General features: G+C 37.1%; 1 protein-coding gene across 1 annotated transcript in view; it reads right to left on the reverse strand.

Moving 5' to 3' along the window:
• Window positions 1-20,708, reverse strand: part of LOC141555340 (calpain-13-like) — a 97,808-nt gene that overhangs the window by 58,319 nt on the left and 18,781 nt on the right. The window contains exon 2 of the mRNA XM_074288124.1: window positions 9,288-9,524. Coding sequence (XP_074144225.1) covers window positions 9,288-9,497 — 210 coding nt within the window. The 5' untranslated portion in view covers window positions 9,498-9,524. The remainder of the gene's footprint in view (window positions 1-9,287; window positions 9,525-20,708) is intronic.

Raw genomic sequence — 20,708 nt, forward strand, 5'->3', positions numbered from 1 at the left:
ACCACCAAAAGCATTTTACTAGATGCATCTCTCCAACCAGTTGGCATCTAATATCACCTGGACTGAGTACAGCTTAATTCGTGTACTTTACAAACAAAATAGAAATCTTATACTTTTAACTAGTGGGGTAAATTTTTATTTCTGGTATTTAAAGGTTAGTTAACAGAATCCATAATTTTGTTCAGATGATTGACACATTTATACAGTAGATTGAAATTAAGTGTTGCATATTAAGGTCTACAAGTATAAAACCCTTGAGAAAATAGGATTAGAAATAAAAAAAAATGGTTTACCAAGTGATGCTTGCCAAACAACTGACAGAACAACCTGCAACATATCACACTTTGATTGAATACACATGAATATATTCTAAACTCTCCTGTTACATAGTATATGTTAGGCTTTCACAAAAGATTCAAAAACTAACCAACCCTAACTGTCTGCAATTATCCTCCTTTTATTTCCCTCCTTTAATTGACTAAATCATACTTTATATTTATCTTATATATCTATCAAATTTATATCAGAATTAGTGGGCTGGTCAATAAGGGTATATGATAAAAATATTACACTCACATTTTAAAAACGAGCATCAGAAATATATCTAAAACACCCAAAATTATGTTTTCATACAGGTATTAATAGCTGATGATTCTGATTTTTTTTTCATTTCCATTCATTGCTCGTGGTTCTGCTTTGTGAGGCCAACCAGAGCAAATAAGATATTTCTTTTCTGTAAGAAAGTCTTTTAGATACTGGAAGATATATAATATAATGATTAAGTGCATGGAGTCCTAGAATGCCAACAAGTCTGCTCAGTGAAATCTGTAGGAACTATAAAGAAATAAGTCTAATCATCCACAAAACAATAGGAAATCAATATAAATGAATATTTCACAAAATATTATATATACCTGGGTGGGGAAGCCATTGAGTTAGTCAACCATCATAACTACCTTAGGTTTTGCAAGTGGACAACAATTCATGGAAGACTTCATAGAGCAGCTGGCAATTAAAATTAGTCTTGAAGAATATGTTATTTTAGATTCTGCTGCCCATTTTATCTGTTTCTGAGAATTCATTTTCCATATATTCATTTCCCATTATTAGATCACACCAGAATGTAGGTTCTCCATCTTAAAAACTCTTCATTGGCTTGGGGATTGCATCATAATTTCTATAATAGTAATTCAATCCACAACTTACAAGGGCACATTTGTTTCTGAAAGGATTCTCTCACAGCGTACTAACAGAATCACCAACCACACCATCTCCTCATAGTAACAGGTGGTAGCCACCTGTGCAAACATGATAAAAGGGTTCTACAGAATCATGTATATTATTGAACATGGCAATTGGATGGCTTTCAAGGATAAGATATCACCAGGTAGAGGTTGGAGGAGCAGAGAAAATGTAAACAAAATTTTGATTTGGAAAGAGAGAAGTCTCTTCAGAGAATATGAATAATTCAGTTTGGTTGGACAGCATGGTAATGGATTTTGGGGGAGGAAGATCTGAGTTCAAATCTTCCCTCAAATACTGTCTATTTGACTCTGAGCAAGATTCTTAACATCTCTGCATCTAAGATTCTTGAGTAAAAGAAGAGGGTTGTATTCAATCACCCCTATATACCTTTGATCTCTATGTCTATGAAATTTTTTTATGATCATATGATTTTTTTTCAGGATTTTTTAGGCTCTTGATCTAGCCTACTGACCAAGACCTCACTCTTGGAATGAGGTTCTGATGGCTGAGCCTCTGGTGCTAGCCAAGATTCTGATGATAAGGACTCTATTCTATGGTCATTCAATGATTATGGAGGAATGAGATTTGATGAACTTCCTCACCCTTCTCAGTAAGCAAAAACCCCCAAATTGGTTCCAAAGTAATGGAAGGCTGCAGTATTGTTGATTTATTTACTCTCTAGTCAGTGAAGCTTCTCGGGAAGGTCCTGTAGTAGTTACAAAACACTGAGATCAGTCTGGATGCAATTTAGTAAATTGCCTTGTATTTTTTGCTCAGGCAATTGGTGTTAAGTAACTTGCTCAGGGTCACACAGCTAGGAAGTGTTGAGTGTCTGAGGTCAGATTTGAACTCAGGTCCTCCTGATTTCAGGGCTGGTGGACTATCCACTACACCACCTAGCTGCCTCAATTGCCTTGTACTTTTAATGATATCAAATTTTACCATAAGCAAGTAGTCCATAGAGCAATGGGAAGAGCATAAGGTGTACAAGTAGACTACTCCATATTATTGATTATGATTATTCTACACAAGTGATGGAAGAACTAAGATTCTCATTTCCTTGTAATCTGTTAAGCCTGATAGTACAATTAATACATTTTGCCTTTTAAATTTTTCCAATACAGAATAGGAATATCAGAATTATGTTCTTAATGGAAATATAATTAATTATATCATTAAACATTTAAAGAAAAACAAATGATGTAAGAGACACTATTGAAGATTCCTGTTCCTGAAAACATGAGGAATAGCCAGTGGACTGAGAATTTCATTGATATCCTGAGACATTCAAAAAATTCTAAGAAATTCTCTAGTAATTTGGGTGAATTTTTCATGAAGTGTTGGCTAAGACATGTAGAAAGGAATTGTTCGTAATGAGAAGATGTATTTGGGATATGATTGGATTCATGAGGAGTGCCTACATCTATGACATCATTGGACCATTTTAGTATAAAAGTATATTTAAAGGAATGGTAACTAAGACGGTAACAGCAGGGATGAGTGAAATTAAAAGGATGGAGGAAGAAGACTAGGCAAAGGGAAAATCAATAGTTCATATTGACTAGCTGGGGATAAGAGATGAGAGAGTAGAAAGAGTCATGGATGGCTTGTCCTCAGGCTGAAATAGATACCCCTATTTTAACTGTAATCCTTCTTCTAGTCATTGTAGCATTTACAATATGAAAGAGAATTCTATGGTTTCATGGGCTAAACAATTAACACATAACTCAGTTCTTAGTTCTGGCAAGTTCCTTCCCTGGAACTCTCCTTCTTCATCTATAAAATAGGACTACTATGGACTATGTATATAATTAACATAGATGATTATGAATATCTTTCCAGACATGAAGTGCTATGTAGATTTGTGTTTTTATTACTTGAATAAGTTAATAAGATGGAGAGATAGGATTGACAGTTGATGTCCTGGATTTGTATTGGTCTATTAGAGGGGCTGCAAAACTTAGGAACCTAAAAACTAGAACTAAGAAATCTCATGAGTTTCTGGACAAATCGAAGAGGTCTTCTTTTTCATGTTGCCAGAACAGAGGACTTAGACCTTCTTGCTGTGCAGTTCCAGTAAACTTGTATCCTGGATTTCACACCTACTTAACAAACAAAAGTCAATCCATCATCTAAACTACAGGATGGGTATGTGTGAAAAATGAAGCCAGAAACCTATAAACTGAAAGGCAAGACCAGCTAATATGCAACCTAATCTATTTAATCTTGTCACTGAAAGATTATTGTTACAAGTTGTTTTTTTAATTTATTCATTCAGGTATACTTTTGTGCCATGGAGGAAAAGAATTCTGAACTAGGAATCAGGTAACGTGGTTTCAAAATGTGACTCACCCAATTATGTGTGACTCTGGACATGCCACTTCAATTCTCTGAGCCTCAGTTGTCTTGTTTGCAAAATCAAGTTAAAATATTGTCTTTCTCTTGCCAGCCTCGGAGTCCCAAATCCTAACCCTAGATGCACAATTTTTAGAAGCTGTGGAAGCATGAAGTCTCTGGGGACAGTATCAGTGAATAAAACCCTTTTCTTTTGTTTCACTTGAGTTAATGACTCACTAAAGAGCTAAGAATGTTTAGTTTTCTATGTTTAAAAAACAACATTAAGAAAGCAACAGAATATGCAGGATTGCTCAACCCCATCAGTTCAATTGGACAAACAGTTATTAAATACCCACTGTACCTACAGCTCCCAAAGTTGTTGTGAGGATATGACTTTATAAAATATTACATACATATGAGTTATTGTTCAATTAAACAAATTCAATTCAGTAGCACAATGGCTGGCACATACTAGGTACTTAATAAGTACTTGATAACTGGTTCATAGAGCTTACATCCCAATAGGAGAATACAATCAGTTGACAAGGATATTGTATTTTCTAAATTTATATGACTTCTTTGAGGTCAGTATCTATTTTTCTTGTCTTCTTCCCATGTGTTATAAAAGGAAGAGGTAATTATCCTTAGTGCTGCAGGTATCTATGTTCCTCATCTAGGAGCATGGTGCAGTAGAAAAAGTACTGACTATAGATCAAGGGTTCAAATCCCGTCTTTGTCTATCTGAACTCAAACTAGTCACTTTGTCTGTCTGTGTCTCAGTTTCCTCATCTGAAATGAGAGCAGTTAGACTAGATGACCTCTGCTCTCCCTTCCAGTTTTAGAAGTATAATTTTATGATTCAGTATGTTGATAAAGATTAAGACTCAGAATGCTTGGATGGTCCAGAGCTCCATCTTCTAAGCTCAATAGTGTATTTGTCAAAGCATTTATCTAACTTATCTGCCCTGCTCTAGCTTTGTCTTTTTTCTTAGAATCCTAGAATCCCAGAGTTGGAAAATAGCTTAGAGATGATTTCATTTAGCTTCCACCCTATATAAGAATCTCTACTACAATATTCCCAAGAAGCTGTCATTCAGCTTCTGATTAAACATTTCCAATGATGGGAATCTAAAGAGGCAACCCGTACCATTCCCTAGATACCAGCAATTGTTAGGAAATGTTCCTCCATGGAGCCCTGAAGCAAGCCTTCCTGAAAATAAGGAAGAACATTCTTCTTCATTACAGAAAACAAACTGAATTGAAATGATTGTTGTGGGAGACTCGGGGATAGTAGTGAGGGGTTGGAAGCTGAGTGCTTTTATTATGTGAAGTATGTCTCCCGAGTATGTCTAATCTCCCTTCATCTCGATTTGAGACTAGTGTGGAGCACAGTATGAGCTTAACCTAACCTTACTTCACTAAGAAGTGGCAGCTCATGCTTCATTTCGGGACAGCTAAATGCTACGGTGGGTAGAGTGTCAAACCTAGAATCAGAAAGCCCTTTAGTTTGAATCTAGCATCAAATATTTCCTACCTGTGTGATACTAGACAAATCACCTGACTCCTGTCATTCTCTGTTTTCTCACTGGTTAAAATAGGTATAATGAGAGCACTTACCTCCCAGAGTTGTTATGAAGATAATAGGAAACAATATTTGTAGTATGTTATATAATGCTGTTGTAATTATTAATATTTTGCATTACTACTCTTTAGATACTTCATGTTCTTCTATTCCTCAGACTTAATATTCCTTTGTCCACCTTCTCCACTGTACAGGTTGGCCCCCATTCCTGGAATTATCTCTTGGAATCCTCTGATCTCTTAAAAGTTCAGCTTATAATACTACTTCCTCTAGAGAGCCTTCCCCATCCCCTCTAGTTCTTAGTGGTATTGTTTCATTAAATTACCATGCAGATATTTATTTGTTTGCAATTTTATGCCCCTAGATACTACTTCTTGTGAGGAAGGGACTGGATAACCTGATTGTATGAGAGTTATAATGAAATGTAAAAAAATAAGTGCCCTCCATTGTATATGTGGTTCCAAAGCAGGCACCACATGGTTCTTTGATCAACTATAAAGGCATTCAAAAGAATACCCATCAACCTCTGTCTCCACCTTGGTGGGATCCTTTGGGGAACTTTACTGTTGGTTTATGCCTTTGCTGATGGCTTCTAATAGAGACCATGGACCTCTCCCTCTTAGGCCAATGTAAGATCCAATGAAAATGGGCCTCTGTCTTTTTGTCTTTTCATTTTTAATTTTAGGGGAAGGATTAATCTGGAGGTTCTATGTGAGTTTCAAAATATTAAGAGAGCGAGCCCCTAGGAATCTGAGCTTTGAGGCTTTCCAGCTTCCTAAAATCCTAGAATCTCAGCATAGAGGATTCTGCGAGTTGAGTTCATGTAGTGTTTTAAGCCCAGCAATGATGATTTGAGATGTGAGGACCTTATAGAGGACTCAACAGATAGCAATTTTGTCTATGTTTATTAAAAAACTCTTAAATCTGAGTTCATTCTCCTCGGAGACCAAGTTGCTATTGGGGAGAGTGGCCTCAAAATGTTGGAGGGAAATATATTTTTGTTATTTTTCTACTTTTAAAGTAAATATCCCTTTTACAAAACTAATTGACAGCAAATGGTTAAATGGAACTGGTATTAGCCACCTAACATTGAGAAGAGCATAACCAGGGGGTGTTTGAGCCCATTGCATTAAAGAAGAGACTTGCCATTGCATAAGAATACCCCTTGTACTGTGAGGGGAGATATATATGGCTGACTCTGGGATGGTGGGCCAGGGCATGCTCACTCTAAAGTGAGGCTGTTTTAAAGCTTGATTTGTATTCCTAGCACATTGGCTTCTCCAGAGCATTTACGGGTCTCACACCTAGTAATCACTTAATGAATGCTCGTTGATTTGACTTGCTGAGTTGGAGGTTAATGAATATTATTTTGGATTAGATTTTATTGGTGATCAATCAATCTTTTCATGTTGCTTTGTTGATAATAGACACATAATCCATTCCTGGGCAGTAGAATATAGTGGAAGGATGACTGGACCTGGAGTCGGCAGAGACCTGGATTGGAATCCTATATTGGACACTATGACCATAAGCAAATTATTTAAACTTTTTTAGCTAAAATTTTCCACATCCATATAATGGAAACAATAACATCTATATACCCATGTAACAAGGTTCTTGTGGAACTTAAATGAAACAATGTACTTTACAAATCTCAAAACACTTTATGAGTCACCATTACTTTTGTTACTACTAATACTGATTTCCAACTTTGGAGGACCTTCCAGGGCTTTTATTGCACAGGATCTCAGAGTCATCTCCAGTCCATCAGGAAGCATTCCAGTATTTAATTTTATATTTATAATTTATTCCAGTATTAATTTAATAGAGGCTATAAGTATCAGTGACTGGAGATAAAGGACCCTGGTTCAATCTTACCTATAGCACTTAGTACCTGGGTAACTTTGGACAAGTGTCTTAATCTCTTTTGCCTTTGGCTTCCTCATCTGTAGAGTGAAGTGGTTAGATTAGATGGCATCTAATATTTCTCCATCTTTATTTTTTGAACATAGTAGGTTTTTATTTTCAAAATATATGCAAAATAGTTTTCAACATTTACCCTTGCAAAATCTTGTGTTCCAAATTTTTTCTCCCTCCCTCCCCCTCTCATCTAGACAGCAAATAATCTAGTATAGGTTAAACATGTGTAATCTTATATACATACATACATATATATATATATATATATATATATATATATATATATATATTTTTTTTTTTTTTTTTTTTGAGATGAGACTTATGTGACTTCCTCAGGGCCACACATCTAGAAGTGTTAAGTGTCTGACGCTGGATTTGAGTTTTGGTTCTCCTGATTCCAGGACTGGTGCTCTATGCACTGACCATCTAGTTGTCACTTCCTGAAGCTTTTGACAAGGACAGACATAAGCATGTCAGAAACTCCAAAAAGGAGTCTGGCTGCTGGGTAAGGAACAGAAGAGTTCATGGCTGTAAGAGGAGAAATGGGGATAGCTTTCCTTTGATGCTTAGCCTGACTGCAGCTTGGGTCCTCGACTGGATACAAGCGTTTGATCTTGTGCCATCAATTTCTCGACCCACCATACAGACAGTACATTTCAGGACTATGCCAAGTCTTGCTTGGGTACTGAGTGACTTTATAACCCTGCCAAAATAAAAATGTTATAAGCTCTTCAATGCTATAAATACAATCTTGCCTCTCTGGCTCAGCTCCTTAGTGAGAAAAGAGAAGAGAAAAAAGACAAGTTCTAAAATAGTCTTGTGGTCTGAAAATAACAAGGGAAAATATAGCCATGTAGCTATATCTATATATTTATATACATATATACTCACATTTGTGTATATATGTATATATTAGAGAGAAAGTTGCAAAGTCTTAGTACAATTTAAAGTTTTAATAGTTAAAACTTTATTAAGATTATTGGGACATTGTGTGTTAGTGAGTGTGTATGTACACACATATAAATATATATATATATATATAATTCACACACACATACATATATATTCTTTTCCATATCAAGTGGAGATGTTCTCTTTTCCTCAAGGAGGTAGATCCATGGGAATCTTTGTCACAGACTTATTGCTACCCTATTAAACTGAGCCACAAAAGCAAAAAGCTTTCATCTATTTTAAGCAAGTCTAAAGACGTGGTCACATGGCAAAATTGTATATGATCCCCATCACAATCTGCCTTCAAATAGAAAAGACAGGAGCTCTGAGGATAAAAAGTGAGGTGTTTTTTTTCATATCGTGGACTTGAAACCTCATTGTCTTCCCTTTCAGGAAAAGGGAAACCATGCTTTAATTTTAGGGTATGTCGTTTTGGTTTTGCATGTAACCCAGATTTCCCATCTAGCATGACACATCTCTCTCCAGAAGAGACAGTACTACTAATAGTAGCCCCTTTCCTAAATTTGCAAAGGACTCAGTCAGTCTATAAATTTTTAAAGTGACCACTGTATACTAACTTCTGCAAGGGGCCATCTCAGGTCTTGGAAAACATGTTTCTAGTCACATAATCTCAGAGTTGGAAAGACCTTCTGGACATTGTGTTATAGTGGAAAGAACCCTAGATTTAGAATTAGAAAACCCATCTGTAAAACTTAGCTTTGAGACCACCTGTCTCAGTTTTCTGATTTAGGTTAAAAAGAAGGTTTTTTTGAAAAATTAGTCCTCTTTATATGAAAGTCCTCTTTCAATTCTAATTCTTTGGTATGAGAGGAATCACCACCATCATATTCCTGGCAACTAGTCTGTTAGCATTTACTTAAAAGGTATACACTGAGAGGGAGTCTAGTATCTCCATGTATATTGTATTATTCTTTTGGACAGCCCTAGTGATTGGAAAGCTTTTCTGTATAATCAGCCTAAAATCTGTATTATGGAAAGTTTTACTCACTACTATTAGTTTTACACCCTGGGGTTTAAGAGAACAAATGTAATCCCTCTTTCATCTTAAACCACATGGAAGATCACTGAAATCAGTTATTAGGGTTCCCCAAATCTTTTCCTCTCTAGGCTGAGCACCCCTAGTTCCTTTGATTTATCCTTATGTAACATGAATTTAAAACTCTTTACCATCTTTTTCATCCTTCTTTGCACTTTCCTGTTTAATCTTCTTATCAATATTACTCAAACTTACCTTTGGTCTCTTCCACTTAGGGCTTTCAATATCTTTTTCTTTCAGGAGTCTCTGCCCTATAGCACTGTTATTGGCTGGGAACATGTCATCTTCAAAAAGCCTGCCATTCCTTAAACACTGATTCCTCAAGGAGATGAAGTCCTGGTTTTTGAATCGTATAATGTTGTCCATGGTGCTGGAATATTGTGGCCTCATATGGTCATGGAACATGGCTTCTCCAAAGAGTAGCTCCTTTCTCTGGTAAGAAAGAAAGAATTTTGGTAAGAGTGATGTACCTATTCTTTCATGATTTATTTTGGCTTACTCCGCACATGTGACAATGTTCACATAGCACTATCTCAAAATACAAAGAAGGCATTGTGAATCCAGTCAAATAAGTGGGTACATTGGAGCATTGAGATACTTTTTTTTAAACAAAGATAGCCCTGAATTCTCATATTCTTTTGCCCAGAGATGCCACATTCTCTTAAAGTGAACTTCTTCCTTTTATCTTCTCCTATTCTTTCAATCAAAAACATACTGGCTTTGGATGAATGGCTAGATTCAGGATTTTCCACATCAGAAGAACACAACTCTCATCCTGATGACAAAGGTCTCTTCTCAGCTAAACTTAACCAGTTTCAACAGAGAAACATTTATTCAACCAATAATGCTACAAATTTTTATTAGACACTTAGTTCATTGAAGCCATGACATATATGATGTACATAGTACATTTTCACTATGTACAAAATGAAACTTTAGGTGTACAACCTAAAATGTACAAACCTTTAGGGAAATAAAAATTTTGATCATTATAATAAATATATAATAAAATATATAAATTCTAATAAAAATATAATAAGTACATTAAATGTTATGAATAAAGTTCCTCAAGAGTTCAGAGGGGGTACAAATCACTTTGATTTGGGAGTAATCAAGGAAGAATTCCTAGAAGAGATGGTAATTTGTGCTGCTTAGGTCTTAAGGAACAGGCAAGATTTCAATAGCCATGTCAACTATGGGGATAGGATCAAGAAGGAATAGAAGTATAGAAAATGATATTAGCAAAGACATGGGGCAAAGTAGTTCATTTATGGGAAGCATAGATTAGATTAGTCTGCAAAGGTAGGTTATTCTGAGATAGTGGAGGACCTTGAACAGGCTAAAGAGTTTGCTAAACAATGGAGAGACATTAAAGAATTCTAAATGTGACCAGAACTTCCTGTATAAGAAAAATTAATAGTGTTGTGCAGGATTGGAGGAAAGTGAGATTAAATTCAGGAATATCAATTAGGGATGATTTCATTAGATAAATGAAGAAGCATTCACTAAGGTGTTGTTCCTGAGAATGGAAAAGAAGGAATAGGTGACATAGATAGGACATTTAGGACAGAGGTAGACTACAGAATTTTCTTGCAGGTTATAGTGCATAAGACAAAAGGAGGAGACATTCTTCAACAGTAGCTGCTCTCTGTTCCTGAAGAAAGTGGGAAAGACAGAGATAGATATTCCTGTCAGGACACCAGTGAGAAGGGCAGAACAGAGGAGAGCTTTGCTTGGTTGTCCAAAAATGCATTCCATTTGTACCTATCCACTTCAGTTTTGCTATCTTTTTATACCACACAGAGAGCTGTCAGAGAACATCCTAGCTCCTCTTTCTCTCAGCATGACTTCTGAAATATTTCAGCAGCATACTTTAATCATGCAACAAAAGAAGCCAATGTATGCTTTTCCCTTTGTCTTTTTGTTTTTGCTTTCCCTGTTTATGCAAGACAAAAAAAAGTGGAGTGTGTGACCAAGGCCTGTGGAAGACAGATATCAGATATCACTGCCTCAAGGAAAAGCCTTAAAAAGAAGGCATACATGCTATTTCATACTGAATTCTTAAAAGCAACCGTGAATTTGCAATAGCTTTATTCATGTCCCAGGGCGTGACATGGTATTACAAAAAGGGGGCTAGAGCTAGAGTAAAAATTATCTAAGTTAACTGTATCATCTGTGTGACCTGTATAACATTGTTGAACCCGCTTTTTCTCTATAAAATGGGGATAATTGACATAAGCACTATTTATTTTATAAGGCTATTAAAAGACTTAAATGCAATAATATATGGAAAGCACTATGCAAACTTTGACATATTCAAGAGAAACCATCACCTTTTACATAAGAGAGAAAATGATTTAAATAATAGCTATAGAGTTGTCCTTAGAAGTAGACCACTGTTTTGAACTGGTTTTAACCTGTGGTTTTGACTATTTGAACCAGTCCAAACCAGTTTTAACCTGTTTCAACTGATCTGAACTAAGTCGAACCAATTTTGATTAGCTTAAACTGATTGACTAGTTTGAACTGGTCTAAATTGGTTTTGACTGCTCTGAACTGGTCTTAACCTGGCATAACCAATTTTGACTGGCTTCAACTAGTTTTGACCAGTTTGAACTGCTTTAGACCCTTTTGACTGATTTCCATAGGTTTTGATAGATTTGAACTGGTTTTGACCAATTTGAACTGGTTTGAACTGTTTTTTAAAATTATATTTAAGGTAAAAACCTTGATCAAGATGGTTTTTACAGTTTGAAACATATTGCTCTCTTTGGTGTGGGCAATTTTTAGGGAATAGAATACTATCAGAGAGCAAAGAATTCTAAAATCTGGATAGAGAACTTGTTTCTTATAGTTTATAAGGATAAGAATGGAAGTAGGAAGTAAACTTGGCAACTAATTGGTACGTCTCTGAGTACAACAAAATTCATTTCCATACTCAGCCTTCGGTTGGTTAACATTTATTAATTTTCTACTGAATAATTTATCAATTGAAAGATTGATTATTCAACTTATAGTTATGTGACCTTTTCTTTCATTGTAGAAACACTTTTGAAATGCTTTTGTATGTCAAGCAGGTATCGATTAATAAAAAGAACTGAACTAAACTGAACTAGGGAACAATTAAATCTTAATTCAATTTCTAATGAGGCCTTTTGGAGAGGCTAAAATCCTTCTCATAGGCCAAGTAAGTAGTTATAAATTAAATCCAATTGAGAGGATGATTTGCTCTCTAAGAAATAAAGTTACAGGACAGAGAATTTCCCTCAGTAGCCCTTGCTGTATGTAGTCTATGGTGGGAATCACAGAACCAGGTAAGATAGATTCTATCTCCATCTGAGAGTTTAGTGACAACTATTAGCACATCCTCAAAAATCAGGTTGGTTTTTACTTAATGGGGGGGAAGAAGGGCAGCCTTATTTAAGACCAGATCTAAGATCTCTTATTTAGGTCCAAGCATATGTGGGGCAAATGCTAGGTTGTAGAAGTCACAAGGCTAAAAGTTTCCACTGGGCTTCTTGGAACCACAGATGTCTGGAACCAGTCAGCTTCCAGTAACCTGATTTCATAGGTGATCCAACTGCCCAGGTAGAGCCTAAGCTCAACTGTCCATTAGTAAGCAAGAACATGGCTCTGAGTCAATGAGCTCTCAGTCCCATTCCAGGTAATGGGCACACAGCCAGCACAAGGCCAAAGCACCAAGCCATTTCAGCACATGGACTCCTGGCTCTTTTCCCCACTCACCTGTCTCAAGCAGCACAGTAATCCTGTTTAGTATGTGATGATTCCATTCCAGCTCTCCAGGTTCAGCTACTTTTGATAGCTTTATTCTCTTCCCCATCCTCCCTGAATATACTAGCAATCCCAGTTGGTTATTAAAGCCTTGGACAGATTTTTTTTCTTAGCCTGACCAAAATCCTAGGTTTCCATTATCACTTGACTTGGATCTTCTATTGGCTATGACTTTACACAGATCCTCAATTTTAGGGTAGAGGGCTTTTCCTGTCTGGTCCAATCCTGATTCCTTCTGGCTGCTGTAATTCAGCTTGCTAACCAACCACCAGCCCCCTGGGTTCAAAAACACAAGTATCTTATACTATAACTTTATGAGTTCTATACTCCATATTTTGAAAAAAATATAGAAAGTGATTTCTGAAACTACACTGGTACTAATAAATTCTCTGTTCACCCACAGGATCCTCCTTCTGATCCTTCCATTCAGCCCCCCACCCCCCTCAATAGTACCAGCACTCTAAGGGTTAACAGAACATCTGAGGCTCTGGTTCTAGAGCTCTGTATTCAGTATGCTTGGCCTTAGGCAGCAGTTCTATAGTACTCTAAGCTGAAGAAAATATGCCATAATAGAATTTCTTTACTCTGGAGTTAGTTCTATATATATATATCAATGAAATCAAAGGTCCCTGTCCAATTTCTATTATGTGGTGCTCCCTCTTTGAGTATGGCAGGAAAACAGAGAGTATAGGGGATAGGGATTAGAAGAAAATACTTCGTCCTCATAGGAACACTGAAAGAATAGGCAATTTTTTTTCTTAAATATGTAGCAAGAGTTTGTCATTGAAGAGCTACTCTTTTAACTAATGACTCAAATTCCAGAGCATAACTTAGAATTTATAGTGTTTAACTGGGAGTTTTCTTCAAACTTTGTTATTTAAAATCTATTTCCCTCTTTATTTTTGTTTCCACATCTATAAATGGGACTTGATTCTTGCCTTTAAATCACAACATGAACCTTTGGCTTTTCTGGCAAACTTAGTCTTTCCAAATGTTGAAGTGGTTGCAAGAGCTATATTCTAGGGTGTCTAGGGATCAAGAGAACCCCATGTTATGGATTGTTTGTGAGTGTGGTCATATATCGGAAAGGAGAAAATGCAAGACACAAATGGTGGCAAGTGCTGTAAGCCTATGTATAGCAATTTAATGGATATATAAGTTGAATAATGAACAAAATGATATAAATGAAAATGACAAATAAATGAAAAATGAACAAATGAATGAATGAAACCATATTATCTGATATTTCTGCCCCCCCTACCCTCCTGGTTCAGGAGCATAAAAGATTTTACTTGGACAGAAAGCAAGAGGTAATTCTTTTCACAGAATCATGATGAATTGACTATGAAATTATTTAATTATCTAATTTCAACTGAGCCCTTACTACATGTAGCAAGCTAAACATTCTTCTGCCTCTTCATTACTGATTCTCTAACCTACTTCCTACAGAGGTTATTCCAAAACTCCTATTTTTCTTCAAATCTCCCATTCTATTTCCTCCTCTTTTCTTATATTTTCCTGAAAAAATAGAGATCATTTTCTGTGAACTCCCTCTTGTGTCCTCTATATCTTAAAAAAAAAAACCTTGATGTCACCTCTCATACTTTCTTTACTGGAATTTCTGATAAGGAAGTGGTCCTTCTCCTTACCAAGTCCAACCCTTTTATATGGACACTTGGAACCATACCTTCCTATTTCTTCTGGGAAATTGCTTCCACAATTATTCTCCTCCCATCCCAATCTTTAATTTATCTCTTTTTATTGGTACCTTCCTTGCTGTCTAAAAACATGCCCAGGTCTCTCTTGTCTCTCAAACAAAATCAAACCCAGTAACAAAAACAACAACAACAATAACAAAACCATTTCTCTTGACCCTATAAAATTACCTCAAGATCTTTTGCTGCATCTCTTGGACAAGTTTCCAGGAAAAGCTACCTTTTTTTCAATGTCTCCACTTCATTTCTGCCCACTTACTTCTTAATCTTTTGCAGTCTTCCCATTTTGTCTCTCAACTGAAATATTCTCTCCAAATTGGTCAATAATCTTAACATTAAAAAAATTTACTTTGATTTTATATCATTTTCCTTTCCAAATGTAGCCCTCTTCCTCACCTACTCAGAGCTATGCTTTTTTAAAAGCAAAGAATAAAAAAAAGGAAAAAAAAAAGAAACAGTTCAGGAAAACTCATCAGTTTAATCACTGAGTCTGACAGCACATGCAATACTTCAACCTGTATTTCTCCACCTCAGCAAAAAAGGTAATGAGGTATATTTTGTCATATCTTATTTAGGCCAAACTTGGTTATTGTAATTGTATGACATTCTGATTTTTTATTATTTCCATTTATGCTATTGTAATATTGTGTATATTGTTTTCCAGGTTTTAACTACTTCATTTTGTATTAATTCATGTAAATCTTTTTATCCTACTCTGAATTCTTCATATTCATTGTTCTTTTGTTGTAATATTTCATTACTTTCTGCCTAGTGATACTCCATTATATTCGGCATAATAATATTCCATTTGATTTTTGTATGCAGCATTATTTTATTAAATTCTGCACCCCAATTTTTTAGTCCTTTTTAAATCAATGGACATGTGTGTACTTTATTTCCATTTTTCTTTGTTACTTAAAAAAAAAAAAGGTGTAACTAGGAATATTTTGTTATGTATGGTACCATCATTTCTTTCCGTGATCTCCTTGAGATAACTTAGCAGTGGATTTCTGGGTCAAAGAGTATATTTAATTTCTTTGCATAATCCCAAATTACTATTTAGAATATTTAGACAAATTTATAGCTCCACCAATAAAGCTGGGGTTCCTGTCTTTCCACAGTGTTTCCAATAATCTCCTTTTTTATTCTTCTCAAGGATATTTTAGTTGTCAAATGACAATCTTTTTCTTAGTCCTCCTTCTTAATTGAACAATCTCTTGTAGTTATTTCCTCTTTCCTGGGTCTTTGTGACAATGCTCTCTCTGCTTGTCTATCACTGTCTCTCTCTCTTTCTCTCTCTCTCATGGTAATCCTTCTAACTCCCTGGTTATGCCTTCTTAGTCTCCTTGCTATATCATTTTCTGTATAGCCTCAGCCCCAATTGTGGATATACTTCCCAATTCATCCTGAGCCCATATATATGTATTTTTTCTTGGTGACATCATTAATTTCTTAGAGCCCAGTTATTAGCTCAATGAAAATGACTCCCAAATCTGTATGTTCTCTCATCATTTTTCTCTTGTGCTCTGGTCTTGAATCACCTTTTATTTGTGCATATTTTGAATTGGATGACTCATAGGCATCTCAAAAATAAAACAAAAACAAAAGCACATAATATAATGCATTATTTTTTCCAAGGCTCCTAAAATCTCATTTTCTGGCAAGTGAAGCACCAAACTTCCAGACATCTAGAGCTTCAACTTTTGAGTCATCTTCAACTGCTCATTTTCTCTCACTTCAGATATCCAGTCAAATAGACAAATTTTGTGGATTCAATTCTCACTTTTCCTATGTCTGTTTTTTCTCTCTATTCATATAGCTACTACTATAGGGTTTATGTAGTGCTTTAAAGTTTTCAAAAATCTTTGCAAATATTGTCCCACCTTATTTTCACAATCAGCCTGAGAGACACAGGCTTTTTATAGATGAGAAAACTGAGGCAAAGAGGGAAAAGTAACTTGAGCAGAGTCATGACTACTAAAAAGTGTCTGAGATCTGACTTGAACTCAATACTCAATAATTCAAGTCCAACAAGTACCCACTGCACCATCTAGCTTCCCTAATTCAGCCTCTTAGAATTTTTTTATTAGGACTTTTGCAAAAGCCTGTTAATTTGTCTCTCTGTCTTCAACCTTTCTTCCTCTCCCATCTATTCTCTGCACAATTGCCAAAGTAATATTCCTAAAACACAGAACTATATCACTCCCCTGCTCAATGGAGAGGAAACAAGAATTTGTTTAGCACCTATTATGTGTCAGACACTGTACTAAGTGATTTGCACATTTCATTTTATTTTCACAACTCTGGAGGGAGGTGCTAGTTTTGGACTCATTTTACATTTTAGAAAACTGAGGCAGAAGAAACTGTTCCTTGACTACGGTTACATAGGTCGTAAATATCTTAGGTTGGATTTGAACTGACATCTTCCTGACAGTCTAATTCTCTAACCACTGAGCTATCTAGTAACCTGATTTAACTCCCTTGTCTTCCTATTACTTCCAGGATTAAATACAGATTCCTCAGTTTATCATTTAAAAACCAAGTATAGCCTGGCTTGCATCTACCTTTCTAGCTTTATTATATATTATTCTCACTCACACTTTCATTATGTAATTTGCTTTTGAGATGCCTAGGAGTCATCCCGCCACACTGATCTCCTCTTTCTATGATTTGACAATGCATTGAATTCCTTCCTTCCTTCTCTTCAAATCTTCAGGTTTCTTCAAAGCTCAGCTCAGTCAAGTGCTATCTTCTCCCTAAGTTCCTTCCTGATCCTCTGTTTCAATAACAGCTAATACTTCACTCCCTCCAAATCACTTTGTGGTTATTTTGTACATTCCTATTCACATAAGCTGCATTTCCCTTTAGAGAATGTAAGCTCTATGAGTGCACAGATTGTTTATTTTTTGTTTCCGTGTCTCCAGTGCCTAATGCAGTGCCTGTCAGATGGTAAGCTTAAATAATTGATTAAATAAATGCTTGAATAATTAATATTCCCTTCCCTATCCCGATTTCCCCAGCATAATCTCATATTGGCACTCCACGTGAATTTATATGAATCAATGAATGAATTATGTATTTATTAAGTGCTTACTGTGTACAAAGCACTATGTTAAATAATGGGCTTTCAAAGACAAAAGTAAACAATCTGAAAAGAAAGACAATCTCTGCTCCCAAGGAGTTTGCTTTCTAATGACAACATGGATGGAATGTTTCAGTTGCAGGTCATAGGGGAAAATCTCATAGTCCTTAGGGATATGGTTACAAAGCAGGTAATAATGCTTCTTCTGTAATGTCGTTTCAATTATATAAAATGACATCTATTTTTGATGTTGAAAAATTTTTGGTGACAATTTTTTTGGGTCTTCTGTTGCAGTGGCTGAAGCACCTATAGGAGCCGTTGCCAGGTTGTGTCTCCACAGGGGCTACTTCCCACAGTGAAACTGAAGGCACTGGACTAGAAGCATTGACTTTTTTCTAAGACTTTTGGACTGAGAGTCCTGGGCTTTATTCATAGAGGGTAGTATTGGTGGTTTGATTTGCCTGGGGCAAGTTAGGATATTCCCTTGCTGCCTCAGCTAAGTTGGCTTGCTGCCTCTATGCATGGCTTTTTTTTTTTTTTTTTTTTTTTTTTTTTTTTTTTTTTTTTTTTTTTTTTTTAGGAATGGCTGGCCCCTTTTTTTTAAGAAGAATTGCTTTCCCAAAGGATGACTGTGATGGCTGAGCTGGAAGCAGGACTGGTGAGCCGGGAGGGGCTGCCACTCCCAGGGCTCCTCTGACTGTGTGTTTTTCTTGACATCTGCTTAGCAGTTGCTGCTGGTAGTGATGAAGAAGGTTCCTCACAATTATTTCTTTCTTCAGTGATGGCTGTGAGGATTGGGATAGAAGCAGGTTTGGTGGTTTGGAGGGCACTGTTTTCCCTAAGTCACTTGGAGTCAAGGTCCTTCAAGGTCTAAAGGGAAATGACAGTCAAAGTGTTGGTTTGATTTGCTACCAGCATGGGCTGCCTCTTCTCTCTCTGTATGGATTAGTTAATTAAGCTGGTCTACCTGTGCCTTCTGAGGTGCAGCTGGCCTACCTGGGCCGTCTGGGATGCTGGTTCACCTGCCAGAACTGTCCAGGGTGCTGCTGGCTTGCCTTGGCCTTCCATGGCGCTGGCCAGCTTACTTAGGCCTTCCGTGGTGCTGGTCGGCCTACCTGGGCCTTCTGTGGCACCAGCTGGCCTTGGCCTTCCCTGGCACCTGGTGGCCTGCCTGGGCCTTCCGTGGTGCTGGCCAGTCTTCCTGGGCCATCCAGGGTACTGGGAAGCCTGCCTCAGCTGTCCAGGGAGCCGCTGGCAGTTGATGGGGATGGCTGGCATTTTCTCCACAGATGATGGCTGTGAGAGCTGGAAGGAAAGCAGTACCAGTAGGATGGTGCCTACTCATTTAATTAGCTTGCATTTGTATAGCACTTTAAGATTTACAAAGCACTTTACATGAATTAACTCATTTGAATTAAAAGAATAAGCATGCTTTATTTCATACCAAAGGGAAGAACTAGGAGTACTCTATGGAGATGAATGAGAGGCAGATTTTGGCCCAATAAAAAGAAAAAAAAACCCACTTTTTAATTTTTTTAAACAACTAGAGCTGTTCAAACACGAGACATGCTGCCTTTTAAAGTGGTCAGTGAGCTGTTCCTAAGTGAAGTGTTCAAAAATGGGCTAGGTGACCATCTGATAAGGATTATTGTGAAAGGACAACTACATGAAGTTAAGGGGGCTTTAGCCCATGGTGTCAATATTCCATCCCAGAAGGGAATGCTTCCTCCCAATGATAGTTGTTTCTGCATCTTGCCTTAATACCCTATATGATCTTATATTACCCATGTTGACCCTCTCCTGACATGGCTGCACCCACAACATTACACAACTCCACCTCCACCCCAGCTCCCACAGGCATGTATCATCTTCTGCTGTTGTCCCAGGTGAAAAAACTTCTAGTTAGAGCTCTGTATGGATGGTGAGGGCCCTGCTAAACTTGACTTTTATGGCTATATGTTTCTACATAGGATTCTAGATGTTTAATGATCCTAACACTTTATTTTTAGACCCAGAATGCACAGGGATCTCTTTAAGCCAAGATTTAAACCTGCAGCTATGACTTGTTTCTTCTTTTAAAAAGCTGGAGGTGCTAGCATATAACTTTCAATCCCAAATTTCTCTCTGCCTGTCATATGGGCTGGTCTGTCACATCATAACAGCCATAGGAGACTTTCTTTTCTCTTTCTCTTTTTCTCTCCTCTCCTCTCCTCTTTTCTCCTCTCCTCTTTTCTCCTCTCCTCTCTTCTCCTCTCCTCTCCTCTTTTCTCCTCTTCCCTTCTTCTTCTCCCTTCCCTTCCCTTCCCTTCCCTTCCCTTCCCTTCCCTTCCCTTCCCTTCCCTTCCCTTCCCTTCCCTTCCCTTCCCTTCCCTTCCCTTCCTTCCCTTCCTTTCCCTTCCCTTCCCTTCCCTTCCTTTCATTTTTCTTCCCTTCTCTTGCCTTCTATTCTCTCCTTTCCCCCCATCTTCTCCTTTCCTCCTTCTCCTCTTCTTTAAATTCAATGAAAAAGAAGAAAAGCTAGACCATTACCAGCTCCAGAGAAATATTCATTGTTCTCTCTTGACTGGTGTTTTTCAGTACAATGGAAATAAATCTAATGTAATGTAGTGGAACACAACAAGGGGATGGTTTTCCTCTTAACAAATACTCATTTGAAATGGTGCCCGAGCTCTGTTCAAGGAGCGATCTGTTTCCCACAACAGTGTTCCAGCAAAACCGATTACTAATTCCACAACTCAAATTAAAACTAACAGAGCTTGAAGGCTGGGGCTGACACACGCTCAGGGCTGACAGGGAACAAGGAAGGACGGTGTGGGGAGGGGGTATGCACACCCGCATGTGTGTGTGTTTAATTACATTGTTTAACACATCGAGAATAATTTAGCCACCAGAGTGGAGAAAATAAAGGCACTTAACTGCTCCCTGGTGAAAAAGCTCTGCAGGAGCTGGCTGCCTCAGGCTGCATGAAGCCCCATAGACCTACAGGGTTTCCCACAGGGAGAAAGGAGGCATGAGGGGAGGGAGAGT

Source organism: Sminthopsis crassicaudata, chromosome 2 (genome assembly GCF_048593235.1).
Source record: "Sminthopsis crassicaudata isolate SCR6 chromosome 2, ASM4859323v1, whole genome shotgun sequence".
NCBI classification, from domain to species: Eukaryota; Metazoa; Chordata; class Mammalia; order Dasyuromorphia; family Dasyuridae; genus Sminthopsis; species Sminthopsis crassicaudata.